We start from the raw sequence: 26662 nt of genomic DNA on the forward strand, positions 1-26662 counted from the left end.
ATACAATATGTATGTGTATAGTAATAATATTAGGTTTTATTCATCTGGTTGATTACTGGAGGCTTTAAAATGAAATTGTCGTAGCTTGGTGTAGAGTTGGTAAATGAGTGTAATGTTTGTTGATTAAATGTGTTTACGCAGTCGGCCAAGGTTTTATCGGCTATAGTTATGGCAAAGGAATCTGGACCATCTGTTGGTTTCTTTAGCTTCCTCTTTCGGGTTTTCTTTTCAGAGCTGGAACTACTATTGATGTTTTTATCAACTATTTTATTTTTTCTTGGTCTACCTCTTGAGGTGGGTGGAGTCTTTGGTGGTTCTATTATATCATTCACCGGTTCTTGTATATTTACATCGTCGTCGCTTATACATATCACGTCAACATTCTGTCCATCTGATTCTAACTCAATAACGTTTTCCGTTGTAGAATTCATTGTAGTTTCAAGATCTGCTACGTAATCCATATCTTCATCATTATTTAACTGTTGTTCATCATCAGATTGCGTCTTAGCTGAAGATCTAGCGTTATTTAAATCTAAGATTATGCGATAATTAAGGTCCTTATCAAGCTGGATTGTCTTAACGTTGGGAAGATCGACGATGAGTTTCTCGACGTACGTATCAATTACCAAGTCGTATGGCTTAACAATCAGGTGACATTCTGGGCACTTCCACCTCATGTTGAAGGCTGACGTTCTCTCCATTACTTTCAAGTATCCGAAAAGGTCATAACATTGAATATGTCCGCAGAACCTTCCTCGTGTTGGAATTGTTATTTTGTCCAGTGTGACTGGGCATATTAAATCCATCTTGAATGTGTTTTCCATGCACACAATCTCGTCATCGTCTATTTTTGTGTTTAGAATTGAATATATCCTATCTCTAGCCTCTTCATATGGGATTGTGTGGTTCATCTTCAAAGTATCAATTATGTTATGCACTGTGACCTGGTTACACACAAACATTACTAGTAGAAACAGCGGTTCGTTTTCCGTGTATGTAGTGCTTGTGATGTTAATCAAATTTTCTCCTGTTCGCATTGCGTACGTCACTTTGATTGGATTATCTCTTCTTTTATGTTCCCATGATGGTTCTTTCACCACGTGGACCATATCGTTATTGATTTTCAGTTGGAAGGTTTTCGGCCATTCATGTTGTAAAACTTCCTTGTTTAACGGTATACAGGCCATGTATATATCTTTGTTGTTTGATCGCCACTTTCTCAGGTTTGTAGCATCCACTACAAAGTATGATGTTGTGTTTCCTATGCATTCATACCATAGGTAGTTATCAACTGTGTTGAATGGATCTAGCAGGTGTATTTTGCAAAGTAGGCATTCGAACTCTTCTTGCTTCCCTGAATAATTTGTACACTCTCTGTGGCTATATTTTGAGCAGAGTTTACAAACCAAGGGTTTGTAATCTGGATCCTTGACAACAAACGAGCCGCTACAAATACAATAATAATAATCATTAGTGATTGAGGCTACTTTTGACTTTCTAACCATCACTTAGAGCATTGTGAAAAGATGAGGAGGAATTAATCATTTATATTAAAATGATAATTGAATCTTGAGAATAAAAAGGTGTTAAATCTAAAAAATATGTTCAAAAAATAGTGTTTTCAATGATCTATTGATATTATATCAAGATAGATTCGTTAGAATTTTAAAATGAATTTAAAGGTGGATTAGTGATGTAGAACGTGGAGTGAGTATTTGTGTATTCAGAAAATAATATACAATTTGAAAAATATAAATAAATAAAGTGATTTAAAAATATAAATAGAATATAAAGGAAGGATTCTGCGATGAAAAAATTAATTATTTTTATGATGCCTGAATAATAGTGTTGAAAATTTCCATAATATTATAATTTTGTATAATTATTTATAAGCACATTTTACGTTACATATGTGTGTTTGTTTATTTTTTTATACATAAAATGTTATTTTTTCATCGCCGTACACTATCTAGACGACATCATATGTTAACAATCACTAGTGCTAGTATTTTAAGTTATGTTTACTGTAATTTATTCATTCGTAACTCTCACACACAGGCCTTATCAAAATTTAAATATTATAGAATAGCATCGGTGTTCGATTCAAACTCTAAATGCCCAATCTCTTTAAGAAACCATTTTAACGACAGATATTATTTATTTATTAGAAGATTGTACTCTAGTTCTCCCGCCAATAATGTAGAGGATGTACTATATAAAGTGTTTTCCCCAGATTCTTTTAGTGAAACAACATTTAGGCACTCGATATTAAATATGAAATTTCCAGATCAAGCTGATGAGCCCGAATGGGTTCAAGAATCAAAAAGTTTTAATCACCCTTCTTTTGAAAAAATAGGCTCAGTGTATTTGCCAGACATCGGAGTTGTCGCGTCTAATTATAAACATAAATTAAGCGGACTCTCAGTTTTTTCGTTAAAATCGCACATTGACTCAGGCAAGGAAATGTGTTTTGATTTAATTGTACCATCACCACCTCTAAATAGTAAAGGGTCGCCACACGTTCTAGAACATTCAGTTTTATCTGGAACACCAAAGTACCCAATGAAGGACCCATTCTCATTGTTAGTCCAGGGAGGATTCAACAGTTTCCTTAACGCTATGACATACAAAGATAGAACGTCATACCTCTTCGCATCAACCAACGAAAAAAGCTTTTATCAAACAGGAGACGTTTATATGGACTCATTCTTTAGACCTAACATAACGAAGGATAAAACTATATTTGAACAAGAGTGTTGGCATTACAAGGTTACGGATGGAACCTCAGATAAAAGTGATGCAGATGTTCCCCTGCATGGAAGAATGATAGGCTACTCAGGAGTTGTATATAGCGAAATGAAGAATAGGTTTTCAGATTCTTCATGTCTGTTTTATAACTTGATTTACCAAAATCTGTTCAGTAATAGTTACAAGTATGTGAGCGGAGGTGACCCAAGTGATATAGTGGATCTAACTCACCAAGAGCTAGTTAATTTCTATAAACTGTATTACGGACCAAAGACAGCAACATTGTATTTCTATGGACCCTATGATGTACAAAATAGACTGGATTTCGTAGATAAGTACCTGACTACATATAATATTGGAATTGAAAAGGATCCAAATAATGAAAACTTGGTCCATAATGCAAGCCTGTTATCATCAGACTCAAACCTACCATACGAGGAATACAAAAGTAAACCCAAACATGTGAGTTCAGAGTATAGTTCTGTTGATCCTACCGAAGACGAATTGATGATTTCATGGTTGCTTGACCCACTTTATAACGGATCAATGGATAAATTTAAAATCGATCCTGTGGATAATGTAGGATTTCAGGTATTGCAATACCTATTATTAGGAACGCCTGAAAGTGTACTATATAAAGGGTTGATTGATTCAGGGCTTGGGAAAAAGGTGCTAGTTCACGGGTTCCTAAGTGGATATAAACAGTCACTGTTTTCGTTTGGGCTCAAGGGAGTTGACAACACAAAACATAATTCCAAAGATGAGATTGTGAGGAAGTTCGAAGAGGTGGTATTTGGAATCTTGAACAAAATAACGGAAGAAGGATTCAAAAGAGATGCAATAGACTCGGGACTAAATTTGGTGGAATTCGAGATGAGAGAACTTAACAGTGGAAGTTATCCAAAGGGTTTGATGCTTATTGACCTGATACAATCACAGCTTCAGTATGGCAAGGATCCGTTTGGTTTACTGAGGTTTGATTCTCTAATGAAGGAACTGAGATCAAGAATATTCTCAGATAACCCGTCAAACTATTTCATCAACCTTATAGTAAAGCATATGCTTAACAATAATACCAGAGTTACAGTACACTTACAAGCAGTGGAAGCATCAAAATATGAAAAGGAGTTCAATAAAAAAATTGCAGATCAGTTACGGGAAAGACTTTCACACTTATCTAAGGAACAGGTTGATGAAATGGAGGAATACTACAAGAAATTTAAAGCTGAAAGAGAAGATATGGATATTAATGATGGTTCTGAATCCCTAAAAACACTTGAGCTTTCAGATATATCCCGTGAACAAGAAACTATCCCAACCAAATTCTATAAACTATCTTCAGATGGTTTATCTGAATCTAACGCTTTATACAACGATGGAAAGACGTTTACTGTACTAACCCACCCTATTGATTCTCACGGAGTCTTGTACATGGATTATGCACTATCACTGGACTCACTTACAGTGGATGACCTATGCTACCTCAACTTATTCTCATCAATGCTTAAAGAGTCTGGAACTGATAAACTAACACCTGAAGAGTTGACATATAAGATCGACAAGAATTTAGGAGGTCTATCACTCTCAACGTACTTTACAACTGAGACCAACAACAAAACCTATGATGATCCTGAAGACGGATTGGGCTACCTTATTGTCAGAGCGAAGTGCCTGAAACACAAAGTTAATGAAATGTTAGAAGTTGTTAATGAAGTGCTATTGAATGCTGACTTCTCGAACTCAAAAAAAGGTTTAGAGATATTGAAACGTGCATTGAGTATGTACCAAGCTAACGTTTCCAGTAAGGGAAATGAATTTGCACTACGCAGAATGTGTGCCAAGTTCTCAGTTTCTGATTACGCTGACGAGTTGGTTAATGGATATTCACAGCTGGTATTTTTGAGAGATACCTTGGTTCCATTAGCTGAAAAGGATTGGTCAAAGGTTGAATCTAAACTCAATGAGATGAGAGTTAAATTATTGAGTATGAAAAACCTCACTGTTAACCTTGGAGGAGATTCTGAACTGCTAGACTCAGTCCTTGATGACTCAACAACATTCTACTCCAAACTATCATCAACATTCAAATATGGTTCAAAGACTAGTGACAAAGTCTGGGTCAAGGAAGTCCTAGACAAAAAATTAATGGACTCAGTTGACAAAAATGAACTGATAGTAGTTCCCTCGAGAGTTAATTTTGTAGGAATGGGAGGAAAACTGTTTGACAAGAATGACGAAGTTCTAGGTTCAAATTCATTAGCAGTTCACTACCTGAGCCGGAAACATCTGTTCACTTTTGTAAGAATGAGCCTGGGCGCCTACTCAGTGTATTCATACCTTCTGAACACAGGTCATATAATATTTATGTCATATGCCGATCCAAACTTCGAAAAAACACTAGAAGTTTACAGAAACTTGGCCTCAGTAATGAAAGAAGCGTATGAAAAGATAGAAGATAGTGAATTACTAAGGCAGAAGATAGGAAAAATAAGTGGTTTGGATAAACCACTCCATGTAGAAAATAAAACAGAAGTGGCACTGAGAAGAGCATTGAGGAAGGAAAGCGATGAGTTTAGACAAAAGTTCAGAGAGGATGTTATTGATAGCACGAAGGAGTGTTTCAATAGATTATATAAACAAATGACCGATCAGAAGGAGTGGAACAATGTTTCAGCAGTAGTTAACAGTAACACGTCAGATGAGGCCCCTTCAGACTATAAAAGGCTCCAAATTAATTAAAATTATTTAATTTGATACACATCCAAGACCCCATCCATAATATCTACAAAATTCATATATATGCATTTGTATGATATCTTCCAACTATTTCAAGTTTATAACCTTTCTAGATGAGCTTACAGGAGCGTTAATCACAGTTTTCATCATCTTCTCAACCATAAGAACATGCATACGGCTCCCATTCTCACCCTTGTACTCAATCGCAATACAAGCATCAATAACATTCATCTCCTTCCTCCTAATAAACTTCAATTCAATAATAATATTCCTAAACAAGTTTTTTATAGTCTCATATAAAAGCAAAGGAAGATTACACACCTCGAGATTCATAAATGACCGCCGTAGAAGGCTAGGTAAGCCGCAATTTCATACACATTTCAAATATTCAGTTTCAAAAAAACAAAGCATACAAAAAAATAGTAAATCATCGCAACCATCTGATTTGGAAGGTAATTTTTAATCCATTATTCACTAGGATATTGATAGTAATGATGTTAACAAAAACTAGCCATGATGTTGACAATATTTAGATTCGGAACAGATTCAATCAGACAATTCCATCGGACTAGGAAGTTCACAGTATTCATTCGCGCACAAGTCGTCGTTATTGCATTCATTGACGCTGAGAACCGACAGACCCTTTATCAAATATGGGTCTGATGATATCGGATATAAAGATAAAACATTAATGACAATTGGAGGAAGAGTATTCAACGTAAGAGGATCAATATCAGAAGATCATCCAAAAGGTTTGAAGAAAATATAAAAAATAGTTTCAGAACCGAAATTTGACAGATTTGTGAAATGCTTCCGAGCATGGTTCAAACTACACCTGGTCAAAACAGTATTAATCAGCAAAATATGGGTCGTTTCAAGCCTACTAATAACATTGTCATGGTTTGCAGTCTGGGAATGGGCAGCAATATATATGAATAGGTATTAATTGAGTTAAAATATATTTGTAGGGACGAAAATGACCATAACCTGTTACACTGGAGAATGGATTCAGTACCAAGAGAGTATTGGCACCTTGAGTCTGCGTTTCAAATTATCTTCGGAATAACATACATTATGAACCTATACGTATACCCATCAAGATTCAAGTAATAATTTTTAAATAATTCATATGTTCCAGATACATATTCTCATTCTACGGTCTAATTGACCTGACTATGACTCCAGCAATAACGGAAATCATAATACTTGTCTCCTACTACCATTTGCATAATGATGGAAAACAAATACGTAATTTCGGACTTTTATTTGTAAGTTTGAGTCAACAAAAGAATTTTTAGTTTGGATCGTTGAGGTTCCTGAGGCTTTTCCAGACAGAGTACTTCATAAGTAGAAGCTTTACATGGATCTCAGAGTTTTATACAGTTTTTATCGGAATCACTGCCTCAATCATGGCATTAATTTTGTCGTAAGTTATTTATGATTGACAAGTGATAGGTTCTCTGGACTTTTGTTTCTTCTCGAAGCGCCAAAAAATGATATCAACTTTTCTAAGCCGTTTGACTTTATCTACTTCTCAGTGGCAACGATGGCAACAGGTAAGTAGTAACAAATGGAATATGGTAAAATTGTAGTTGGATACGGTGATTTCAGCCCTGTTACGCTTGCAGGCCGCATACTGTGTGTATTATTTATTGTATTGTGTGTAACGATAGCAGCAACGCAATTCAAGAGGATAAAACTATCAACGACGGAAAACACACATAAAATTGGTAAGAAAATAGTTTTAAATGGGAGTTAGGAACGGGGAAAATCAACGAAGAATATGTATTCTTTTGGGGTGCAATTTCAGACTGGCAACTTCTGACATTTTGCAAATGCGTCTATAACACATACCAAACATCAATTGCGAACATAGTTGTAGCCTCACCACTCCCACTTAAATACTATGAAACGGTATATATGGCAGTGACACAGAACACAGGAATAAAACTTATCATCTTTGGTGGATCATCAACGTTTAACACACCATCGTATATATCAAAGGTACTTTATTAAATCATAGTTATTTTAGCTGCTATTCAACTCAAAACACACTGTCCTGGTAAACGATATGGACTCAAATTTATCGCCAAATTTCAATGAATATATTATAAACGATGATAGAAGAACGATTCTGATGTAAGGTTTACATAAATAATCAATTTTAGCGGAATGGCGACATTAAACATATCAAAGCCGCTGGGAATACCACTCTCAATACAACTTCACGGCTCGGAATACAAGAAACTCATGTCAAAGTCAGAATTTGAAGATGTAAACTAAAATGATGATAATACGTTTATAGGTTTTTTACAATAGGGACCTGAAGTACAGAATGTTCTCGTCCAGCGTATACTGTAGAGGACTGTTTTATCTAGTCTCATCGTTATTTCACTCACCGACGAATATTAGCAGAAGTAAAGTCCATGTTGAGGAAATGTGCAACCTCTTTTTATTATCAGGTACTTTATATCTAATTTAACTAATGTGTAGAACAACTCAATCAAGTGCCGCAAACAATTAATAGAGCCTTGAATAACTCTGAATCAGTGGAAATCTCAGTTTATAACATACAGAGACAAATGGACGAATTGTTTAGAGGAATGATGTTCCAAGCATTCAAAATGAAGTTCCCTAAATCTGCACACGGTACTCGTAAACAATATATAAGTTTTAGGATCAACGTTTCAAGAATTTGGAGAATACCTATACACTGAAAGGAATATATTTCTTATTGGGATTGTGTTGATGGATAATGAATGCGTATTGAACCCAGTACAGTACATAATAGGAGAGGATTATGAAAACTGCTGTGCGCTTGTCATTGCTGAGTCATTGAATGACGTCATCAGTGCGTCTACATCGAAATATAACCCAGAAGAACGTGGAATTAAAGAATCACGAGTTTTAACTAATAGTGTGAGATCAAAAAGTAAGTATATTAACTTAAAAATTTTCAGCAATCTCTCAACTTTCCTTTATAAGGGAAGTTGGGTCCCTGGGAGACTTGGTGAGGTACAGAGGTATATATTCGGTGCACAGCTACTTTTACGCACAAGAAAATATATTCGAAAACCACCAGTTTGTTCTAGTGTGCGGGTGGCCATATGATTTGAGAGTGTTTCTAAGGTATTTTATTCAATCACATAAATTTTTAGTTACCTTTTGAAGGACAATAATTACAACGTTGTAATCTTGGCTCCAAGAGAGTCAGTTGAGGAAGAAGACCCATGGACATTGGAAATGTATAGTAACAAAGTAGCATATATGGATGGATCACCGATGGATATTACAGATCTCACTAACGCAGGTAAATGAAACCATCACTAAAATTCCATAGGGATCAAAGAAGCATCATGTATAATAGTATTCAACTTTCACCATACAAGGGACAAAGGGAGAAGAGAGAACCTATCAAAAGATTCGCAAGTATTATTTGTAAACAGACTACTACATGAAATAATGGACGACGAAAAGGAAATAAAATCAATGCTAAACATAATATTAGATGTCTCACACGCATCATGTCTGGAGTATGTAGACCCCTCACTAATAGTAAATGTGGATGTAACATCAAAGGACTACGTCCAAAACAAGTGTTGGGAAAACTACGGAGAGTTCATGTCCAGCTACGAGATCGCCTCAGGGTGTATCTTCGTCCAGGACATGTTTTACTCAATTCTAGCACACTCGAACTCAAAGTCCGAATATTCAGTAGTCCATAAGTCAGTAGAATCGATGTTAGATGGAGGAAGACTTGAGACTGAAGATTATAAAATAAGCGGAGGAAAAATAACACTGGAAAATGTGCCCATAACATTCTACTCCAGAAACTTCGGAAAGCTCTTTAAATACTATCTGTCTGTGGAACAGAAGATATGTGTAGGCATACTGAGGACATATCAAATCCCATTCGCCAACAACGACCTCAAACAATTCATAATCGTGGCCCCACAGCGCTACCTTGTTATACACCCTAACGATCAGGTTTACGTGGTAACAAGGTCACAAGTTTTAGTTTGAAATTTTCTAATCTGTGTAATATTTTTCTTCATTACACATTTTATTTTCCTACGTTAGGTTCTTTAAACACCAGTTAGACAAATAAAATCCACAGTTGGGTTCCACTGTCATTTTAACCTTCTAACTCACTAATATTTAATTCATTGGTAGATGTGCCATCATTTCTAAACTAAATTCTCTGTAATTGCCCCAACACCAAACATTTAATGTTTTAGCACATAGAACAAACACAAGACACTTCCTTCTATTACATTCAGCCATTAATTATCCCATTCGAATTAACAACCTATCCACTCGCCGACCAAAATGGATGTCCAGAAGCAATTCCTCCCCAAGGGCTCATTTCATTCAACAGTTGGACAACTAGGAACGTATGAATCGTACAAATACGCCGACCCACTCCACAAAAAACGCGAATCAACAACATTCGAAGTGTTCCTGGAAGACCCGAAGTACAAATGGGTGAAAGAAGCAATGGAGGTCGAACACGAAGCATACGAAAAGTTGATGACAACATACCTCCCAGATTTCAACGTGGTTGGAACATATTACTCACACAAAACAACAGGATTGACAGTAGTCTCATTCAAGACTAACGACTCGAGAAAAGAAATGTGTTTTGATGTGTGCACACCAACCTACCAGTCGAACGATCGCGGATGTACACACGTACTGGAACACTCAGTGCTGGTCAGAACGAAAACATACAACACCTTCAACTTCTTCTACCACAATGTGGCATCAGCATACGTTTCATTCCTCAACGCACTCTTCTTTAGAGATAGGACAAGGTATTACTTCTCATCACTCAACGAAACGTCCTATTACCACATGGCAGACTACATGATGGACTCGTTCTTCAGACCATCATTCATGCAAGACCACGATGTCCTGAAGCAAGAAGGCTGGCACTACAAGGTCACGAAAGAAAACGATAAGAACTCAAACACAAAGGAACTTGGAGTGAATGTCCACGGACGCCATGTGACGTATTCAGGAGTAGTGTACAACGAAATGAAAAAAAGGAAGTTCGCAGACCCAGTTTCGTTTGGAACCAGCGTCATGTACCACCACCTATTCACTAACCCATTCAGATATGACAGCGGTGGAAATCCAGAAGATCTGGTTGAGTTGACGCAAAAGGAGCTGGAAGAATTCTACAAGACGTTTTACGGACCAAAAACAGCCTCAGTCTACTTCCACGGACCAAACGATGTTTACAGAAGACTTGAATACGTAGACAATTACCTCAGAAAACATAACGTGGGAGTTTCACCGGATCCAAAAACAGGTCAACTATCACATACCGCATCACAGGAGGTTTTGGATAGCTTTTCGTTGTCAGAAGAGTACAGAGATAAGCCGAAACACGTCAAGGAACAATTCAGCTCCAAAACCAAGGACGAAGATATGTTCATGATGGGATGGGTCCTAAACCCAACACACAAGGCCTCCAAGAAGTATGATCTTGATTCAGTTGACAAGCTAGCCTTACAAGTACTGTCCTACCTGCTTCTGGAGAGCCCAGAAAGTGTCCTGTTGACCAAGCTGGTTTCGTCCAAGTTTGCGACAAGAAGGGTGGGCCCGGGTCTTGACGAATACTTCCCAGCATACGAGTACCTTTCCTTCATGTTCGGAGTCACAGGGGTCAAGTTCACTGAGAAAACCAGAGAAAGCAACGCGAAGACCTTTGAAAAATTGGTTTTGGAAGCACTGACTGAGGTTGTAACCAAGGGATTTAACAAGAAAGCAGTAGAGGCGGCCCTAAACAAGGTTGAATTCAGACACACAGAAAAGAAATATGTAATGAAAGAACATAGACAAGGATATTACCCAAGAGGTCTGGCTATGTTGAGTTTGGTTAAGCCAAGATATCAAGAAGGAAAGGACCCGTTTGAATTTTTGAGGTTTGAACAGCTCTTCCCAGAACTTAAACTCAGGGTCTTCTCAGATGATTCCTGCTCATACTTGTCAAACCTGGTTAAGAAACACTTGTTGAACAATAACACCAGAGTAACATTGCACTTACAAGCAGTGGAGTCATCAAAATATGAAAAGGAATTCAACAAGAGAGTTTCAGACCACTTAAGAGAAAGACTTTCAAAGTTATCAAAGGAACAGGTGGATGAAATGGAGAAGGCTTACCACAAATTTAAATCTGAAAGAGAAGTTGATTTTGACCCCAGCGTTTTTGACACATTCCATCAAGTTGATTTCTCGGAGTTGAAAAAAGAAAAGGTTTCCCACCCATCCAAGTTGTACAAACTGACCTCTGATAGCTTAAGTGAGACAACAGTTGTTCAAAGTGACAAGAGTTCCTGTACAGTTCTTGTGCATCCAGTGGAGTCCAGATCAGTCCTGTACATGAACTACGCTGTTTCACTCGACTCACTTACAGTGGATGACCTGAAATACCTAGCCCTTTTCACCGCACTTCTGAAGTTGACCAGAACCGACAAACTCTCGTCTGAGGAACTCAGCTACAAACTTGACAACTCTGTCGGTGATCTTTGGTTCTCAACCTTCTTTTCAACTGAGACGAACAACTCGACCTATGATGATCCGACAAAATCTGTCGGTTACATGGTTGTAAGAGCCAAGTGTCTGAAGCACACTGTTACTGAAATGGTAGATGTTGTGAACGAGGTCCTCTCTAGAGCCGATTTCTCAGACTCTAAGAAGGGAGTGGAAGTGGTAAAAAGACTTCTGAGCTATGTCTCGCACCAATCACTCGACTTTACCCACAAGTTTACACTTCGCAGAATGTGTGCCAAGTTCTCAGTTTCTGATTATGCTGACGAGTTGGTTAATGGATATTCACAGCTGGTATTTTTGAGGGATACCTTGGTTCCATTAGCTGAAAAGGATTGGTCAAAGGTTGAATCTAAACTCAATGAGATGAGAGTTAAATTATTGAGTATGAAAAACCTAACAGTTAACCTTGGAGGAGATTCTGAACTCCTAGACTCAGTCCTTGACGACTCAACAACATTCTACTCCAAATTATCATCAACATTCAAATATGATTCGAAGACAAGTGACAAGGTATGGGTCAAGGAAGTCTTAGACAAAAAACTAATGGACTCAGTTGACAAAAATGAACTGTTGGTATTGCCACTTAGGAACAACTTCGTGGGTGTTGGAGGAAAACTGTTTGACAAGTCTGATAAGAGGTCAGGATCACACCAAGTTGTAGTGCAGTTCCTACTCAGAGATTACCTGTACAAACACCTCAGAGCCTCAAGAAGTGCATATGGAGTCCATGCATACTTACTTAGGACCGGCCATGTGGCACTTGTCTCCTACGCTGACCCGAACTTCTTGGAAACCCTCGAAGTTTACAAGAAGGTACCAAGCGCATTAGTGCAAGCACACGAAGTACTCACCGACAAGGCACTCAAGATGTACGTAACAGGAACCTTGGCATCAATGGATAAGGAGGAACACCCCGATAACGTCGTGTTCCAACACTTCACATCAAGGCTTAGGGGAGAATCCGAAGAACAATCACTGAAAAATAGAAAGGAAGTTCTTGAAACAACAAAGGAAGTGTTCAAACAAGTAGCAGATAAGTTCAGCAAGAGCAAAGACTGGCATAACGTGTGCTCAGCAGTTAACAGATCATCAGCAGATACTGCCCCCTCAACTTTCAAAAAACTAACCTAAATACTAAAAAAATTTAATTTTTAACACATTTATCAACTTGAGTGTTTAAAATACTCTCCATATTCTCAAAAGTCGTCACATTCTGCCTCGACACCCTACTATTTATCAGCTCCACATCTTCACTGTTCAATTCTACATGAAGATCCGGTTGCAGCTGCTGAACCATTGAAACCCGTCCATTGGACGATTGGCAGAACATTACCCTCTATTTTAATTTAATTGATGTCCACTTACATGTCTAGCTAGTCCACTCTCGAAAGCGCCTGAGCTCTCCAGTGATGACAGTACTGTGCTTGTCGCAGACTCTTCCGGAATCTAAAAACAGTGAAACCAAAACACAAACCTTAACTATTAAATAGAGTTTTGTTGAAGAGCAAATGGCTAGAAACAGCTTCAAGTTCTCCTTAATCAAGGAATAGTCTCCATCTCGCAAAACAGTCTGAAAAAAATTAAAAAATCCAAGAAAATAATTACCTCGTTTGCAAACAAAGAAACAACGAGTTTGTCGTTTTCAGGACTAAATCAGTTATAAATTTATAAAATACTTCTTTTTTGACTTCTGGGCATCCCGATTCTTTAGCCTAGTGGAATACACAGTTACATAGTACAGACAAATAGCAGAAATGAGCCCTAAAAATTACAAAAAATAAAAACTATATTAAATACCCAAAACTAAAGGCCAAAATGATGGCCTCGAGTTTATATAAGATTGAATAAGTTGTTGCAAGTCCGACATGACGATGGATTATTAAATGTTGTAAATTTACATACGGATGCATAAGTTGAGTAATATATGCAAATTAATATAATATAATATATAAAACAATGGAAAAGTTGATAAAGTGAAAAAATAAAATAAATTAGAATTGTCGACTACATGAGTAGTGAAATATGGTAGTAAACTAAACCATTAAAAAATAAAATTTAAAATTCAATATAACATTAAATAAATGTAAAAAAATGTGAGGAGAGTTTTTGTAATGTAATATGGTAGATATGTGATAAAAATGATAAAAATCATATTACGCATGGATAGAGGTTACACATTTGAATCAAAAATTGAAATAATTTTAAACGTCAAAAGTAATGTTTAAATTAGGTAAAAGAAATTGAAATGGGTTTGGAGAAGTGTTTTAAAACAGTAATTTGTTACATGCTGTTGTTCCTTCCATTGATAAAAGTAGATGCGAGCAATTTAAATACTCGTGGAAATTATAACCTAGATATTCTACACTTGTGTATTGGACTGAAAGCTTCACAATTGGAAGTATGTAATCTAATTGAGTTGGTGGACGATATTCAAATCTATGGTTTGAACTGTAAGGTAGAAGATTGCAAAAAGAGTTGTTGTTCAAATATTAAAAAGTGTTATAAAGATAATTTTTCATATAGTGCGAGAATAAACTGTGTTTCGGGATGGTTAAATCATGATTTTGGAAAATGTTGTAAAATTAAGAATAAAAAGAACAACAAAAGTTATTAGTTGATATAATTAGGATTTCTAGATATTTAAAATACTAAATTTAACCAAAAATGTGTTCTAATAGTGGGAATTATAACTTTTTAGGTAAAGTTTTATATGTGTCGGGGGGACTGGGATTGTTGGTTGCTACATCTGGATTATTCATGTTAACATATAATCAGTTTGTATTTATTATTAATTATTATTTTATTATTAGAAAATCACCCAAAGGACATGGATCCGAAGAGACTCAGGAGAATGTGCATCTCATGGAATATGAAGAAAATTCTCCACACCTGAATGTGAATCAAATAATGGCAACTGATGAGGACGACGTTTTTTGGCAGGGATAGGTCTTTTGGACCCTGTTTAATCATGAACAATGCATGATGTGTGCATGCTACATTTCAGATAGATTCTTATGCTTCTTCCCCCAAATATTTTGTTTAATATAAATATTTTTTAAATTATTTATAATGATAAAAGGCGCAAGACTGGTGTTTAAACAGACGGAAGATTCCTTCAAATCCGACCCTCCCATCACACCTGGTATGTTCAATAGTCTATAATATTATTAGATTTTGATGAAATAAAATTCGAATCTTCTGGAATTTATTGCCAGAATAGAGTTTTAAAGATTCCACATCCAGGTTATATGTCAAACGTGTACAAATTTCTTGAATCAAAAGGGACGTTCAAGAGGAGGTTCCTGACGGGTGTATCAACATGCAAGAACATTACGTTCTTTAAAGCAGGTGATTCCGACCTCGGTGTTTCAAAGGAATCCATCGATGATTTAATGAGAATGCTAAGATTTGAAAATGAGCCCTGCTATCAGAGACCTTACAGACTAATAGCAGACTCCAGGCTATGTATCAAGGTATGTAATAGATATTAAAATAATAAACATTTAGGGGAATTGCGATACTATTTCAACAATACTAAGACCTGGGTGGTGATTTAAATTACTGACGCTTTAATTTATTGTAACGCTTTAATTACAGACGAGCATAAATCTTGCCTATTAATATTTGTGATATTTATAACTAACGTTAGGAACGTTTTGACCTTAGCCCACTGACTCGAGTCTCCTTGAGTCTCAGATAAAACTTCCTGTAGAACTGAAGTAGCACGTTCTTTATCAAGTTGGTCTAGAGGCACAATTTCCACACCCATAACGTCGGCAGTGTGTGAATCGTCAGATCTGATTGGGTCATTAGTGTATCTAAAACATACTGTCTGTAGACGAAAAAGCCGCTCGAAATAAAAAATTTATGAACTTCATTGGAATCCTTGAGAGAAAATGAAACAACGCCAGGTTTTAGTGTTGAAAGCATTGGGGAATGGCCAGGGGTGACAGTAAAATAGCCATCATATCCTATAAATAGTTTAAATGTTATAAACATAAGTTAAAATTAACCTGGAACTGTAAGGTTTTTTACTGGAACCTTATTATACAATGATTCGTGAGACGACAACAATGAAAATACTAAATCCTTATTAGAATAGGTATTTGAGGCGAACCTCAAGAATCTTGTGATTCTAATCATTAGAATTAAATGACAATGATAAAAAACTCCCCAAACTCAGAGTTAGTCAAAGTGGTGTAACAGTCGGGATATCATAAGAGGGCAGGTTACAACATACTCAAAAATACAACAATTTTAATCATAAATAATTGTAAATAATTTGTAAATAAGTATAACATTTTTTGTAAATAGCAGTTTAATTTGTTTTGGACTTTAGTTTTTTATTATTGTTTGGTTAATTTATTTTATCCATAAATAAATTTTGATCAACAACAATGAGAAACTATTTAATGAGAAATGCTTACAGGTATTCTCATACACCTTATAAATTTAATTTTTTAGGCAAGCAGTTCAATTCTTTGGAACTGAACATTATAGGAAGGCATTTCGTTGTACCCCTATAATCTCTATCTTACAGGCTGACTATAGGTCAAGAAGGTAAGAAACAAAAAAAATATATAAAATTAATTTTAGGAATCCCATATCCTTGAGACTGTCTACAATAGAAGAACTTCGTGATGTTTTGAGAATTAGAAATATAAACCCTAATTCAATTACGGAATCATTTTCCAGTATTTCTACCATTGGTGAGTTATTACCTCTGTATGGTGACTCATTCTTGCTGTTACAAAACCTTTTTTCCAAATTTGGTGTAACAGGAAGTTGTATTATATCAATATACTCATGAGGTGCTTATTAGCTTAATAAACTAATCATATTCATCATCATTTAAAAAATAATTTAGATTCTTCTTTTTTAGAGGAATCCTTCTGGAGGTGTCTCGATAACTACCAGTGCATGGTTCCATTACTACAGCAATTTTCTTGGCTAAACTTGAGAATTCATCGTACAATAACTGAATTGGAGTCCCACCTTTCTTCTTTTTTCTTCCCTAATCCCGACATTTCTTTCGTGTAAAAAAATTCACGAGGAATTGTTTTAATTTAGTTAATATATTAAACTTTATCAACATGAGTAGTCTATTGTTGTTCGATGTGTATGTTTGTGTAAATATAATTATTCTATAGTGACCAGGAGCAGAAACTATGTAGAGAGCTGAAGTCGATATGTAGAAACTCAATAAACGATATCAAAGTGGTAATAGTATAATTTGACGTGATTGTATAGAAAATTGATATAGCAAAATCAACAATCAAAAATGAAAGAAAAGATAGAGGAATCCCGTCAATTAAGGCAAAACTAACGGTGTGTTTCAAAATATAAAATGAATTTAGAAGTATAAAGTTGATATCTTAAATATAAGTAACAAAGGAAGAGAGTCAATAAGAGTAATCGGTAAGGAAAAAAATATATAAAAAATTTTTAAGAAAATCATCTAAGTAAGAAGAAAGAGTATATAATGAGAAAAGAAGAATTGATTAAAAATAACACGTCGAAAAAGAACCTAGAAGAATTCAAAGAATACATAGAAGAGTTGATCAAAAAAGTAGAAAAATTCTCAAAAAACAAAAAGAAGGATTTAGTTGAAAATTTTTAATCTAAAATTTTGTTAATGTAGATTTTATTAATTCATTAATAATACATTTTATAACAATATTATATTGTGGTAAAATTCATATAAAAAATGAGGAATCTTCAGTTTTAATAACATTTTTATTTTAAAATAATTATCGCAGCTATATTATTATATTATAAAATGTTCTGTTTTAATATATATTACTCGAATTTCCTTAATTTATCATTTAAATTAAATCGGAGCTATAAGATTCGACTTAATTTTATTATGTATTATAAAAAATGAAAAAGAAGGTTTCAGGAGATATAAGAGCACTTGTGGAACACTGCGTTTCAACAAATGAACGGTGTTTGTTCCTGATAGTTGGAGATAAAAGCCGCTTTCAAGTGGCAAACCTACACTACCTACTGCAAAGAGTATCAGGGAAGAAACCAAACGTACTCTGGTGTTATAAAAAATCATTAGAAGTTTCATCACATCAAAAAAAGAGACAGAAACTAGCTAATAAATTGGCAAAAAAAGGACTATATGATGAAACAACAGAGTCACCATACGAGCTGTTTCTGAGAACAACAGATATTAAATATGTATATTATCGAGACTCACAAAAGGTTCTAGGCCAAACATTTAGCGTGTTGGTTTTACAGGTAATATATATGGAAAATAAAAGGTTTTTAGGATTTTGAGGCACTGACACCAAACGTGTTGTGCAGAACAATAGAAACAGTGGAAGGAGGAGGAATTATTTTCATACTTTTAAGAACAATGGAGTCACTGGAAGATTTGTACAATATTACAATGGACGCGCATTCAAAACTGTGCTCATATAGACACGACAAAGTGGAGCCGAGGTTTGTGAGAAGATTTGTTTTGTCACTCTCGAGCTCAAAAAATACCATGGTAGTAGATGATGAACTTAATATCTTGCCAATATGTAAAGGAGGATTAACTAACGAAGTAAAAAAAGACCCTAAAAAGAAGCTTAATAAACTTTTGAATAAATTGAATAGCGAAGAATTCTCACATGAAGATTATTTAGTACTGAAGAAACTATCGACTCTAGCAGTGACATATAGCCAACTAAAAAGCCTAATATCACTCTTAAATATAATACTTGAGGAATCAGATAGGAAGATTGTAACAATACTCAGTGATAGAGGAAGAGGAAAATCAGCAACAATAGGGTTGTTTCTCTCATCAGCACTTCAGTTGGACTTCAGAAACATTTTAATCGTGGCACCCAATGTAGAAAACGTATCAACATTGTTTGATTTCTTACAGAGAGGACTTAAGTGCCTAGGAATTGATGAGTATTCAGGATACACAATTACAAGAACAGAAGGATACCCAAGTTACCTAAAGCTGAATAGAAGAAACTCCGGAGTAAAATTCATGTCATCAACAGAAATCAAGAACCCTGAAGAGTTCATAAAGATGTTCTCTTGGGATATTCTGATCATAGAAGAAGCAGCTTCAATCCCGCTACCAGTAGTTGAGACTCTGAGCTCAAAAGGAATTGTAATCATATCCTCAACAACTGGAGGATATGAAGGAACTGGAAGATCAATTTCATTAAAACTCATACAAAAATTCAAGAAAACTCTGTCATCAGATACATTGTCTGAAATCACACTAAAACAACCAATCAGGTATGCCAGAAATGATCCAATTGAGTCATGGCTGAACACACTATTGTGCCTTAATACATTCAAGGACGAAGGTTTAGACTCGTGTAAAGGAGATATCATAGTACCCCAAAAGTGCAAGTTCCTGTTAGTCAACAGGAATCTCCTTTTCTCCAACCACCCATACACTGAACACTTTTTGAAGAAGTTGACATTCACACTTACCTCATCCCACTACAGAAACTCACCAGATGATTTACTGCTGCTCTCAGATGCGCCAGCACATAAAATCATGGTCCTGGCGTATGTGAAGCAGAATGGAAATAACAACGAAGAAAAGGCAATGACTAATGGTACAACGCCAAATGGTACGGCACCAGAAAATGATAAAGATGAACTAACAGATGATGAAGAAGATAAATTGGAAGAAGATGACGGATTAAGCATAATGTGTGTTCTACACGTCTCTTTAGAAGGATCAATAGGAAAAGAGGCAGTGAAGAATGCAATAACAAGAGGAGTTAAGCCGTCAGGAGATTTGATACCATGGACAATAGCACAGCATTTCTGTACTGAGGATTTCGGCCAATTAAATGGGATAAGGATTGTAAGAATAGCTGTTCCACAAAGCCTACAGAGCTTGGGATACGGATCTGAAACAATCAAAAGACTTATCAAGTATAGGAATCTGATACCGTCAGTCAATGAAGACCAGGATACACTATTGATGAATTTGGATGACCTTTCAGAGGGAACTGACCTGGACAAAATTGAGGCAGAAATGCCCATTGAGGAATCTTATGAAAACATGAGTCACATTCACTACATAGGCACGTGCTTTGGAGTTAGTTCAGACCTGGTTAAGTTCTGGACAAGAGTTGGCTTTAGCACCATTTACATGAGGCAGGTGCCCAACGAGTGTACAGGAGAGTTTTCAGCAATAATGCTTTTGAACACTTCTACAGAAGATTGGTTAACTCCATTTAAGGAAGACTTCAAACATAGGCTTTTGGTACTTTCTGGAAGTTGTTTCAGGCATCTCAAGTGTACTACCATACTCTCACTACTTTCAGGCGGAGGAATGAAGGGATACTCAGATAACTCAAGTGACTCCCAGACTGATGTTGATGTTGAAGTTGCGGATGATGATGTCAAACTCATTTTCTCACTAATAGTAAGTTTTTCTCGAATAATCTTCTTCAGAACTCACACGACCTCGGAAGATTGGACCGATACGGGAAACAGCTTGCAGAGTTCACGATCGTCACAGACTTGATACCCAAGATTTCATACTTGTATTTCACAGGAAAACTTAACCTTAAAATATCGTTTTTGCAGTCATGCATACTGCTGGCAGCAGGCTCCCAGTATAAATCAGGTACCTTAAATATATTTTCATTTTTTTTAGTAAATCAAATCTGCGATGAGCTGAAAATGCCCATGAACCAGGTCATGGCACTGTTACAGAAGACGGTAGTAAAGGTGTCTAGAGTACTAAGTAGACTGGAAACAAAATCAGAGGAAATTTAATATGTAAAAATGTAAAATAAATTAATACAACTATAATACATGTCAATTAAAATGAAATTAGAGTATCTAATTGCACCCAGCGTAAAACTCAGTTCACAAGGTTCAAAACTGAACTTGACTGGTCGACGTAGTCGAGCCATAGCACTGCATCTGACTCCCACTCCTTTACTGAACTTTGAAGCTTGGATATCTCATCCTGCTGCTCTCGGATAATAGCATCCTTTTGTGATATGACTTCTACGGCCTCCTCATTCTTCTTGTGGAGAGATTGAACCAAAGATTGGAGGAATTTAAAATTGTCGAATCCTTTGGATTTCGAAGCATTATTTGAAAAATCATCGGGCCCAAGACTACTGTTTGGGTCTGAAACTGACCAAAACTGGAGGTCTGAATTGAATTTAGAGAATTCGGGTTTGAAGTTAGAGAGTGAGTCAAGTAGTTCCTGGTTTTGATCCAGGTCATTGTTCGAGTCACTTGCAACCTCCAAAGTCATGAGGGGTAATTGCGATAATATTTCGTTCTGATCGAGGAGAAGTTTTGCGTATTCAGACTTGGAGTTTTTCAGTTCATCGTTAAGCAGGTCTACTTGCGAACCGTACTCCTTTTGGAGTTTTGAGTTCTCTTGAACCATGTTATTGAGTTCATCTGTTTTGTTTTCCAGCTCTTCTTTGAGCTTATTAAGCTCCAGAGTGTCCTCCGTCTTCAGGTTTTTCAGTTCCTCAACCAAAGATTCTATTGTGTTATCCTTCTGCTCCAGAATCTTGTCGTATTTCGCCTTGTCAGAAACCAGCTTGTCCAAATTATCAACTACTTCGGTCTTGCCTCTAAGTGACGCAAGTTCCAGCTTAACTTGGTTTTGGTAATTTACGTATAGGTTTGCAAACTTTTCGAGGTAAAACACTAATGTGTTGTCTGTTCCGAAGGTCTCACTCATAATTTCATAAACGTGGTCCAACAAAACTTCCAACTTCTCACTTGGATCCGTTTCTGCTCCTAGTTCTAGTTTGGGTGCATTCAACTTCTCCTTACATGTTCTGAATGACTCAGCGTCCTTCAGATTTGCTTGGTGTTCCTGTTTTAGTTTAGCGAACTCTGAGGCTAGCTCGTCATATTTCGTCTGGACTTCCTGGAACTTTTTATACTCTAATGGAGTTAAATAGACCCTATCTTTGGACGTGTTGGTAGGTGTCTGTGAAAATGAATTGCTGCTGCTTGGTGATTGGTTTGATTTTGTGTGAAATGTACCAGTCTTGTTTTGAACGCTTGAGAAATCAAAATGAGCTTTGTTCTGTGTAGGCTTTGAGTCGAAAACTGCACTCACTCCGTTTACTAAATCGGGTAAACATGTTTCCTTATCTGAGTTTGAATTTAGGCTTGAGCTGAAATCTAGGCCACAATCTGTGCTCATGGACGTATTTCGGTCCACGTACTTTGTGAAGGCATTGGTATCCATTTTTAGGTCTGGGTTGAAATCGACTATTTTATCTGCCCATTCCATGTCCAATGACTCGATGGATCCGAACAGGTAATCTTTGTATCGAGATCCATTGAATTTCTAAAAATGAATGTGTAAGGTCAAGGTAGGTGTGATGTGTAGTGGAAGGGAAGAAATTTCATGGAAATTTAAATAAATTTAAATATAGTGTGTTTCATTATGTTTTTAAAAATATTTAAATTTTATTAGAATAGTTATTCATGGTTATTACCTTTTGTTTTGACGAGACGGGTGTAGAATTTTTGAATTTTACGTAATCGACCATTGTTTTGCAATGAAGGAGGATTATAACAAATTTGGGATACGATTTGAAAATTTTGAATGTTAAAAGTCGCACATGTTTACGATGTGAATTCGAAATGAGTGTAGACAATGATCGAAGGGGTCGGGTTATACAAAAATGTGTAAGTGAGCAATAGGCGTGCTAAGGGTTAAAAATAAGTGATTAACGAATATAAATATTAATGATGATTAAAAATTAAAAATTAAAAATTATTACTCCTTGATATCGTTATATAGTGTCTTTTTTATGTCATCGCTCCACATATCAATTTTTTTACATAATTCCATGGAAGAAATGAGGAAGTCCAATTGATTGAAGTCAGTTTCAAATTCTCTTTCTGATATTACATTTGACGAATTGGGGGCCATGTGTGAGATTCTTGTATATTTTTCAAACTCGTATCCTTCTGAAATTTCATTTTCTATTGACGGAATCGTCACGAATTTATTTTCATTGTCGTCGTATGTGGACTCTGTTTCCAATTGGGAAAGTCTATTTTCAGGCTTCCCTTTATATTGAACATTAGGTACTACGTCTCCAGTATCTAGGTACCTAGGTGTCATAAGTTCTGAGGGGTATGAATCTCCTTCGTACATGAAATCTGCGTATTCTCCATCTGTGCTAACGAACTTTTTATTCCTTACATTGTCCAAGTGTAACCTGTATGGGCTTACCAGTCTTTCGTGTTGGACTACTTCTGTTTCATGGTGAACGAGGATATTTTCATATCTGTCAAGTATCCCTGGCAACAGGTGCTCATTCTTTAAACGAGTATATTGCAAGTATACTTTACATTCATCTGACAAGGTACTTTTGTTTAAATGTTTCAAATCTAGGTGCTGGTTAAATGAGAGGTCCAAGGTCTTATAGCATTTTACATACTCCAGGGCATTGAAATTTGAAATGTTGTTATTGGATAAGTTAAGAACTTCAAAACTTAGCTTCCCTCCTGGTGTTAAATGTTTAAATAATTTGATCTCATTTGAGCTCAAATCGACGTATTCTAGAGGTCGGGTTTGTTTATGGGATTTACCAGGTTTTTTGTTTTCAGAGTCGAACTTCGTAAATGAATCCCTATGCTTGGCATCCCTATATGATGACAAAACTACCGTTCCGTTATCAAGTTCCTTTATATACAGGTACTCAACGTTATTGTTGTTCAGTCTTAGGCTAACTAGGTTCAATGATACCAATGGGTCTAGCAGTGAGATATTATTGTTCGACGCATCCAGCCTTTCTAAATTCTTGAAGACTTCTATACCATATAAATCATCCAGATGGCATCCTGAGACGTTTAGCTCCGTGATATCATCAAAGCTCAGGTTGAGTTTAGACAGTTCTTGGTTAACCAGGCGGTTATCGTGTAATGTGAAGAGTTTTCTGAACCTTAAATCTAACAACATCGGCCTTTTATAATTGAATCAAAAAGACAACGATTTAACAAAAAACAAGACTGGTTAAGACCTAAATGAACTGAAAAATAAATGATCAATTTTTGAATATTGTATGGGAGGGGCTTGTCCACTCATTGGTGTGAATAACTCCCTAATTTAGAGGAAAATAATACTATAATTTACAGTGAATCAGCTACAAATATTAATTAGTAGCTGTTAAACTAATGTACATATTTTGTAGAATTAGCTTAATCAGAAACGTAGTGATACTAAAATAATACTCATTATGTAGACGAATATTTAATAAAGTTAATTATAATATACCTGAGAGTTAACTAGGTATATTAAAAACAACTTTATTAAATTCTTATCTATGCATTTTGTTCCCCCACCCCTGATTCGGCATCTACTTACGTTGAGAGTCCATATAATATTATATTTTACAAAATGGCGACCAAATCACAAACTTATAATTTTAAGGTATGGATTTTACACCAAATACGTAAATCTAATCATTAAATTTAGGGTATCACCTCAATTCCTACAGCCAGTAAGCTGATAGACATAGTTTTATCGCAAACTCAACGCAAAACACCAACTGAAGTTCATAAACAGTTTAAAATCTCGAGAATTAGAAAGTTTTATATGAGGAAGGTTAAATTTTGCCAACAGACTATACACGACCGTTTGCAGCGTATTTTATCACAGCTCCCTCAACTAAATGTATTTTTTACTTATATTTAAATATACAATTTAGTTATATATTATTTCTAATTTAGATTTATGTAATTTATTTATTAAAATTATCCTAATATATACACAGGACATTCACCCATTTTATTCTGATTTGTGCAATGTTTTGTACGATAGAGATCACTACAAATTAGCACTTGGACAATGTAACTCGATAATGAGAGTAGTTGATAGACTGGCGAAGGAATACGTGAGACAGATGAAATATGGATCGTCCCTATATAGATGTAAAATGCTCAAGAGAGCTGCCTTGGGCCATATGTGCACAGCTCTTAAGAGACTGCAAGGTAGCTTAAAGTATCTTGAAGATGTAAGGCAACATATGTCAAGACTGCCGTCAATTAATCCGTATGTTTTTTATTTAAAAAGTAATTTTTAGATATACTCGAACACTCATTTTAACTGGGTACCCAAACGTTGGAAAGTCGTCATTTATGAATTTGGTTAGTAGAGCAAATGTCGACGTTCAACCTTACGCCTTTACAACAAGGTCGCTATACGTTGGACATTTCGACTACAACTATCTCAGATGGCAAGTGATTGATACGCCAGGATTACTCGACCATCCGTTGGACCAGAGAAATACCATTGAAATGACAGCCATAACTGCACTGGCGCACATCTACTGCACAGCTTTATTTTTCATTGATGTGTCCGAGAGTTGTGGTTACTCAATAGCTGACCAGATTTCACTTTTCAAATCAATAAAGCCACTATTTCAAGACCGACCTATTCTAATAGTGGTTAATAAAATCGACCTTGTTCAATTCAACAAGGAAACATTGTCTGAATTGTCTGATTATAAATGGGTTTGCACATCTGCTTTAACAGGTGAGGGAGTTGAGGAGGCTAAAATTGAGGCTTGTAAAATGCTTCTTCAATCCCGCTTAAACACCAAGATCCAAAACGCCAGCGTTGAAAAGCTCGAGAAAATAAACTATGTCACAAACGTTGAACCGAGCAAGGATAGACCACCTGTGGAACCCGTGCTCAACAACTCTGATGTCAAGGTGGTAACAGAGAAGGATTTGGAAGAGAAGTTTGGAGGCGCAGGTGTTTACTCAGTAGATCTCAGAAGTAAGTTTCTTGGTTTAAAATATCTTTAGAAAACCACATATTGGCGAACGAGGAGTGGAAGTACGATGAAGTTCCTGAAATTTATAATGGTAGGAACGTTGTGGACTTCGCATTTCCAGGAATTGAGGAGAAGATAAAGATGCTTGAACGTGAGGAGCAGCTCCTCCTTCAGCAACTTCAAACCACTGAGCAAGATGTAAGTTCTTTCTCTAATAATTTTTCCAGATCCAGTGGGATATTCTGGTTGAGAAGGAGAAGTTCCTCAACTCGGCAATTAGGAAGAAGAAGTACGAAAATAGCCTGAAGAAGAAGCACAGGGCTCCTGTTCTCAACGAGACCATTAAGCTCAAAAAAGTAAGGAAGGAGGCCAAGGAAAGGCGGCTTAAGAAGCTTCATGACATGCCAATTGATTCCATTAGGAGAAACAAGATTAAAACTGACCGGGATGAGATGGTTGAGAAACTCCAGTTGGCTAAACTGAAGCAACGTGAGAAACCTGAGAGGCCTGAGAAGTTTGAGAAGCCAAAGAAGAGAGTTAAGCTTCCAAAGGGCACTTATAGGCTAAATGATAGGTCGATAATATCCAAGAAACCTAAACACATGTTCTCTGGCAAGCGCACATTGGGCAAGACTGACCGGAGGTGATTCCTTGTCCATTTTCCTAATTTCTTTAAAATATAAAATCTATATGCTATTTAATCATTGATTTTATCTGTTTTAAGGCTATAAAATTAACACCAAGCCTCAATTTTAAAATGATCCATGTGGGGCTCGAACCCACGACATTTGGCTCATAAGACCAACGCTCTAACCACTGAGCTAATGGATCTGGTTACACACCTTAAAAGTAGCTTTATAAGACCA

General features: G+C 36.1%; 13 protein-coding genes across 13 annotated transcripts, besides 12 other annotated features; 8 read left to right on the forward strand and 5 right to left on the reverse strand.

Annotated features, from left to right (window-relative positions):
• Nucleotides 1-29: 29 nt before the first annotated feature.
• Nucleotides 30-1505, reverse strand: TA12190 (the record flags this gene model as incomplete). The annotated part of the gene is made up of 1 exon (XM_947364.1): nucleotides 30-1505. One exon carries the CDS (start codon nucleotides 1503-1505, stop codon nucleotides 30-32), a length of 1476 nt encoding a protein of 491 aa, XP_952457.1.
• Nucleotides 1506-1941: 436 nt separating this feature from the next.
• Nucleotides 1942-2028: a sequence feature (Signal anchor predicted for TA12185 by SignalP 2.0 HMM (Signal peptide probability 0.266, signal anchor probability 0.617) with cleavage site probability 0.214 between residues 29 and 30).
• TA12185 (falcilysin, putative) lies at nucleotides 1942-5487 on the forward strand (the record flags this gene model as incomplete). The annotated part of the gene is made up of 1 exon (XM_947365.1): nucleotides 1942-5487. One exon carries the CDS (start codon nucleotides 1942-1944, stop codon nucleotides 5485-5487), a length of 3546 nt encoding a protein of 1181 aa, XP_952458.1.
• Nucleotides 5488-5557: 70 nt separating this feature from the next.
• On the forward strand, nucleotides 5558-9507 carry TA12180 (ion transport protein, putative; the record flags this gene model as incomplete). The annotated part of the gene is made up of 17 exons (XM_947366.1): nucleotides 5558-5936; nucleotides 6018-6236; nucleotides 6267-6423; nucleotides 6453-6590; nucleotides 6623-6752; nucleotides 6783-6910; nucleotides 6940-7040; nucleotides 7077-7214; nucleotides 7244-7488; nucleotides 7517-7623; nucleotides 7653-7758; nucleotides 7790-7946; nucleotides 7978-8133; nucleotides 8162-8416; nucleotides 8445-8613; nucleotides 8643-8794; nucleotides 8825-9507. The coding sequence occupies 17 exons, from the start codon at nucleotides 5558-5560 to the stop codon at nucleotides 9505-9507; spliced, it is 3420 nt and encodes a 1139-aa protein (XP_952459.1).
• Nucleotides 5591-5659: a sequence feature (7 probable transmembrane helices predicted for TA12180 by TMHMM2.0 at aa 12-34, 44-66, 227-249, 271-293, 300-322, 370-392 and 427-449).
• Nucleotides 5687-5755: a sequence feature (7 probable transmembrane helices predicted for TA12180 by TMHMM2.0 at aa 12-34, 44-66, 227-249, 271-293, 300-322, 370-392 and 427-449).
• Nucleotides 6347-6415: a sequence feature (7 probable transmembrane helices predicted for TA12180 by TMHMM2.0 at aa 12-34, 44-66, 227-249, 271-293, 300-322, 370-392 and 427-449).
• Nucleotides 6508-6576: a sequence feature (7 probable transmembrane helices predicted for TA12180 by TMHMM2.0 at aa 12-34, 44-66, 227-249, 271-293, 300-322, 370-392 and 427-449).
• Nucleotides 6627-6695: a sequence feature (7 probable transmembrane helices predicted for TA12180 by TMHMM2.0 at aa 12-34, 44-66, 227-249, 271-293, 300-322, 370-392 and 427-449).
• Nucleotides 6867-6910: a sequence feature (7 probable transmembrane helices predicted for TA12180 by TMHMM2.0 at aa 12-34, 44-66, 227-249, 271-293, 300-322, 370-392 and 427-449).
• Nucleotides 6940-6964: a sequence feature (7 probable transmembrane helices predicted for TA12180 by TMHMM2.0 at aa 12-34, 44-66, 227-249, 271-293, 300-322, 370-392 and 427-449).
• Nucleotides 7103-7171: a sequence feature (7 probable transmembrane helices predicted for TA12180 by TMHMM2.0 at aa 12-34, 44-66, 227-249, 271-293, 300-322, 370-392 and 427-449).
• Nucleotides 9508-9813: 306 nt separating the features above from the next.
• TA12175 (falcilysin-related protein, putative) lies at nucleotides 9814-13173 on the forward strand (the record flags this gene model as incomplete). The annotated part of the gene is made up of 1 exon (XM_947367.1): nucleotides 9814-13173. The coding sequence occupies one exon, from the start codon at nucleotides 9814-9816 to the stop codon at nucleotides 13171-13173; it is 3360 nt and encodes a 1119-aa protein (XP_952460.1).
• A 13-nt stretch (nucleotides 13174-13186) lies between these two features.
• TA12170 (uncharacterized protein) lies at nucleotides 13187-13909 on the reverse strand (the record flags this gene model as incomplete). The annotated part of the gene is made up of 5 exons (XM_947368.1): nucleotides 13187-13295; nucleotides 13425-13488; nucleotides 13523-13554; nucleotides 13648-13754; nucleotides 13847-13909. The coding sequence occupies 5 exons, from the start codon at nucleotides 13907-13909 to the stop codon at nucleotides 13187-13189; spliced, it is 375 nt and encodes a 124-aa protein (XP_952461.1).
• Nucleotides 13910-14287: 378 nt separating this feature from the next.
• Nucleotides 14288-14362: a sequence feature (Signal peptide predicted for TA12165 by SignalP 2.0 HMM (Signal peptide probability 0.728, signal anchor probability 0.186) with cleavage site probability 0.677 between residues 25 and 26).
• TA12165 (uncharacterized protein) lies at nucleotides 14288-14988 on the forward strand (the record flags this gene model as incomplete). The annotated part of the gene is made up of 3 exons (XM_947369.1): nucleotides 14288-14648; nucleotides 14741-14816; nucleotides 14853-14988. 3 exons carry the CDS (start codon nucleotides 14288-14290, stop codon nucleotides 14986-14988), a joined length of 573 nt encoding a protein of 190 aa, XP_952462.1.
• Nucleotides 14746-14814: a sequence feature (1 probable transmembrane helix predicted for TA12165 by TMHMM2.0 at aa 123-145).
• Nucleotides 14989-15111: 123 nt separating the features above from the next.
• Nucleotides 15112-15594, forward strand: TA12160 (uncharacterized protein; the record flags this gene model as incomplete). Its single annotated transcript, XM_947370.1, has 3 exons — nucleotides 15112-15184; nucleotides 15214-15515; nucleotides 15550-15594. 3 exons carry the CDS (start codon nucleotides 15112-15114, stop codon nucleotides 15592-15594), a joined length of 420 nt encoding a protein of 139 aa, XP_952463.1.
• A 22-nt stretch (nucleotides 15595-15616) lies between these two features.
• Nucleotides 15617-16185, reverse strand: TA12155 (ATP synthase delta chain, mitochondrial; the record flags this gene model as incomplete). Its single annotated transcript, XM_947371.1, has 4 exons — nucleotides 15617-15656; nucleotides 15687-15839; nucleotides 15872-16013; nucleotides 16056-16185. 4 exons carry the CDS (start codon nucleotides 16183-16185, stop codon nucleotides 15617-15619), a joined length of 465 nt encoding a protein of 154 aa, XP_952464.1.
• A 254-nt stretch (nucleotides 16186-16439) lies between these two features.
• On the forward strand, nucleotides 16440-17662 carry TA12150 (uncharacterized protein; the record flags this gene model as incomplete). The annotated part of the gene is made up of 9 exons (XM_947372.1): nucleotides 16440-16471; nucleotides 16507-16602; nucleotides 16639-16751; nucleotides 16910-17078; nucleotides 17144-17161; nucleotides 17193-17262; nucleotides 17293-17370; nucleotides 17400-17460; nucleotides 17493-17662. The coding sequence occupies 9 exons, from the start codon at nucleotides 16440-16442 to the stop codon at nucleotides 17660-17662; spliced, it is 807 nt and encodes a 268-aa protein (XP_952465.1).
• Nucleotides 17663-17922: 260 nt separating this feature from the next.
• On the forward strand, nucleotides 17923-20796 carry TA12145 (uncharacterized protein; the record flags this gene model as incomplete). Its single annotated transcript, XM_947373.1, has 4 exons — nucleotides 17923-18288; nucleotides 18320-20440; nucleotides 20470-20644; nucleotides 20675-20796. 4 exons carry the CDS (start codon nucleotides 17923-17925, stop codon nucleotides 20794-20796), a joined length of 2784 nt encoding a protein of 927 aa, XP_952466.1.
• Nucleotides 20797-20884: 88 nt separating this feature from the next.
• On the reverse strand, nucleotides 20885-22556 carry TA12135 (uncharacterized protein; the record flags this gene model as incomplete). The annotated part of the gene is made up of 2 exons (XM_947374.1): nucleotides 20885-22351; nucleotides 22503-22556. 2 exons carry the CDS (start codon nucleotides 22554-22556, stop codon nucleotides 20885-20887), a joined length of 1521 nt encoding a protein of 506 aa, XP_952467.1.
• A 230-nt stretch (nucleotides 22557-22786) lies between these two features.
• On the reverse strand, nucleotides 22787-23977 carry TA12130 (uncharacterized protein; the record flags this gene model as incomplete). The annotated part of the gene is made up of 1 exon (XM_947375.1): nucleotides 22787-23977. One exon carries the CDS (start codon nucleotides 23975-23977, stop codon nucleotides 22787-22789), a length of 1191 nt encoding a protein of 396 aa, XP_952468.1.
• Nucleotides 23978-24415: 438 nt separating this feature from the next.
• On the forward strand, nucleotides 24416-26443 carry TA12125 (nucleolar GTP-binding protein 1, putative; the record flags this gene model as incomplete). Its single annotated transcript, XM_947376.1, has 6 exons — nucleotides 24416-24448; nucleotides 24494-24691; nucleotides 24792-25069; nucleotides 25101-25798; nucleotides 25828-25994; nucleotides 26024-26443. 6 exons carry the CDS (start codon nucleotides 24416-24418, stop codon nucleotides 26441-26443), a joined length of 1794 nt encoding a protein of 597 aa, XP_952469.1.
• Nucleotides 26444-26554: 111 nt separating this feature from the next.
• Nucleotides 26555-26627, forward strand: a tRNA.
• Nucleotides 26628-26662: the final 35 nt, after the last annotated feature.

This window comes from Theileria annulata, chromosome 2 (assembly GCF_000003225.4).
Source record: "Theileria annulata chromosome 2, complete sequence, *** SEQUENCING IN PROGRESS ***".
NCBI classification, from domain to species: Eukaryota; Apicomplexa; class Aconoidasida; order Piroplasmida; family Theileriidae; genus Theileria; species Theileria annulata.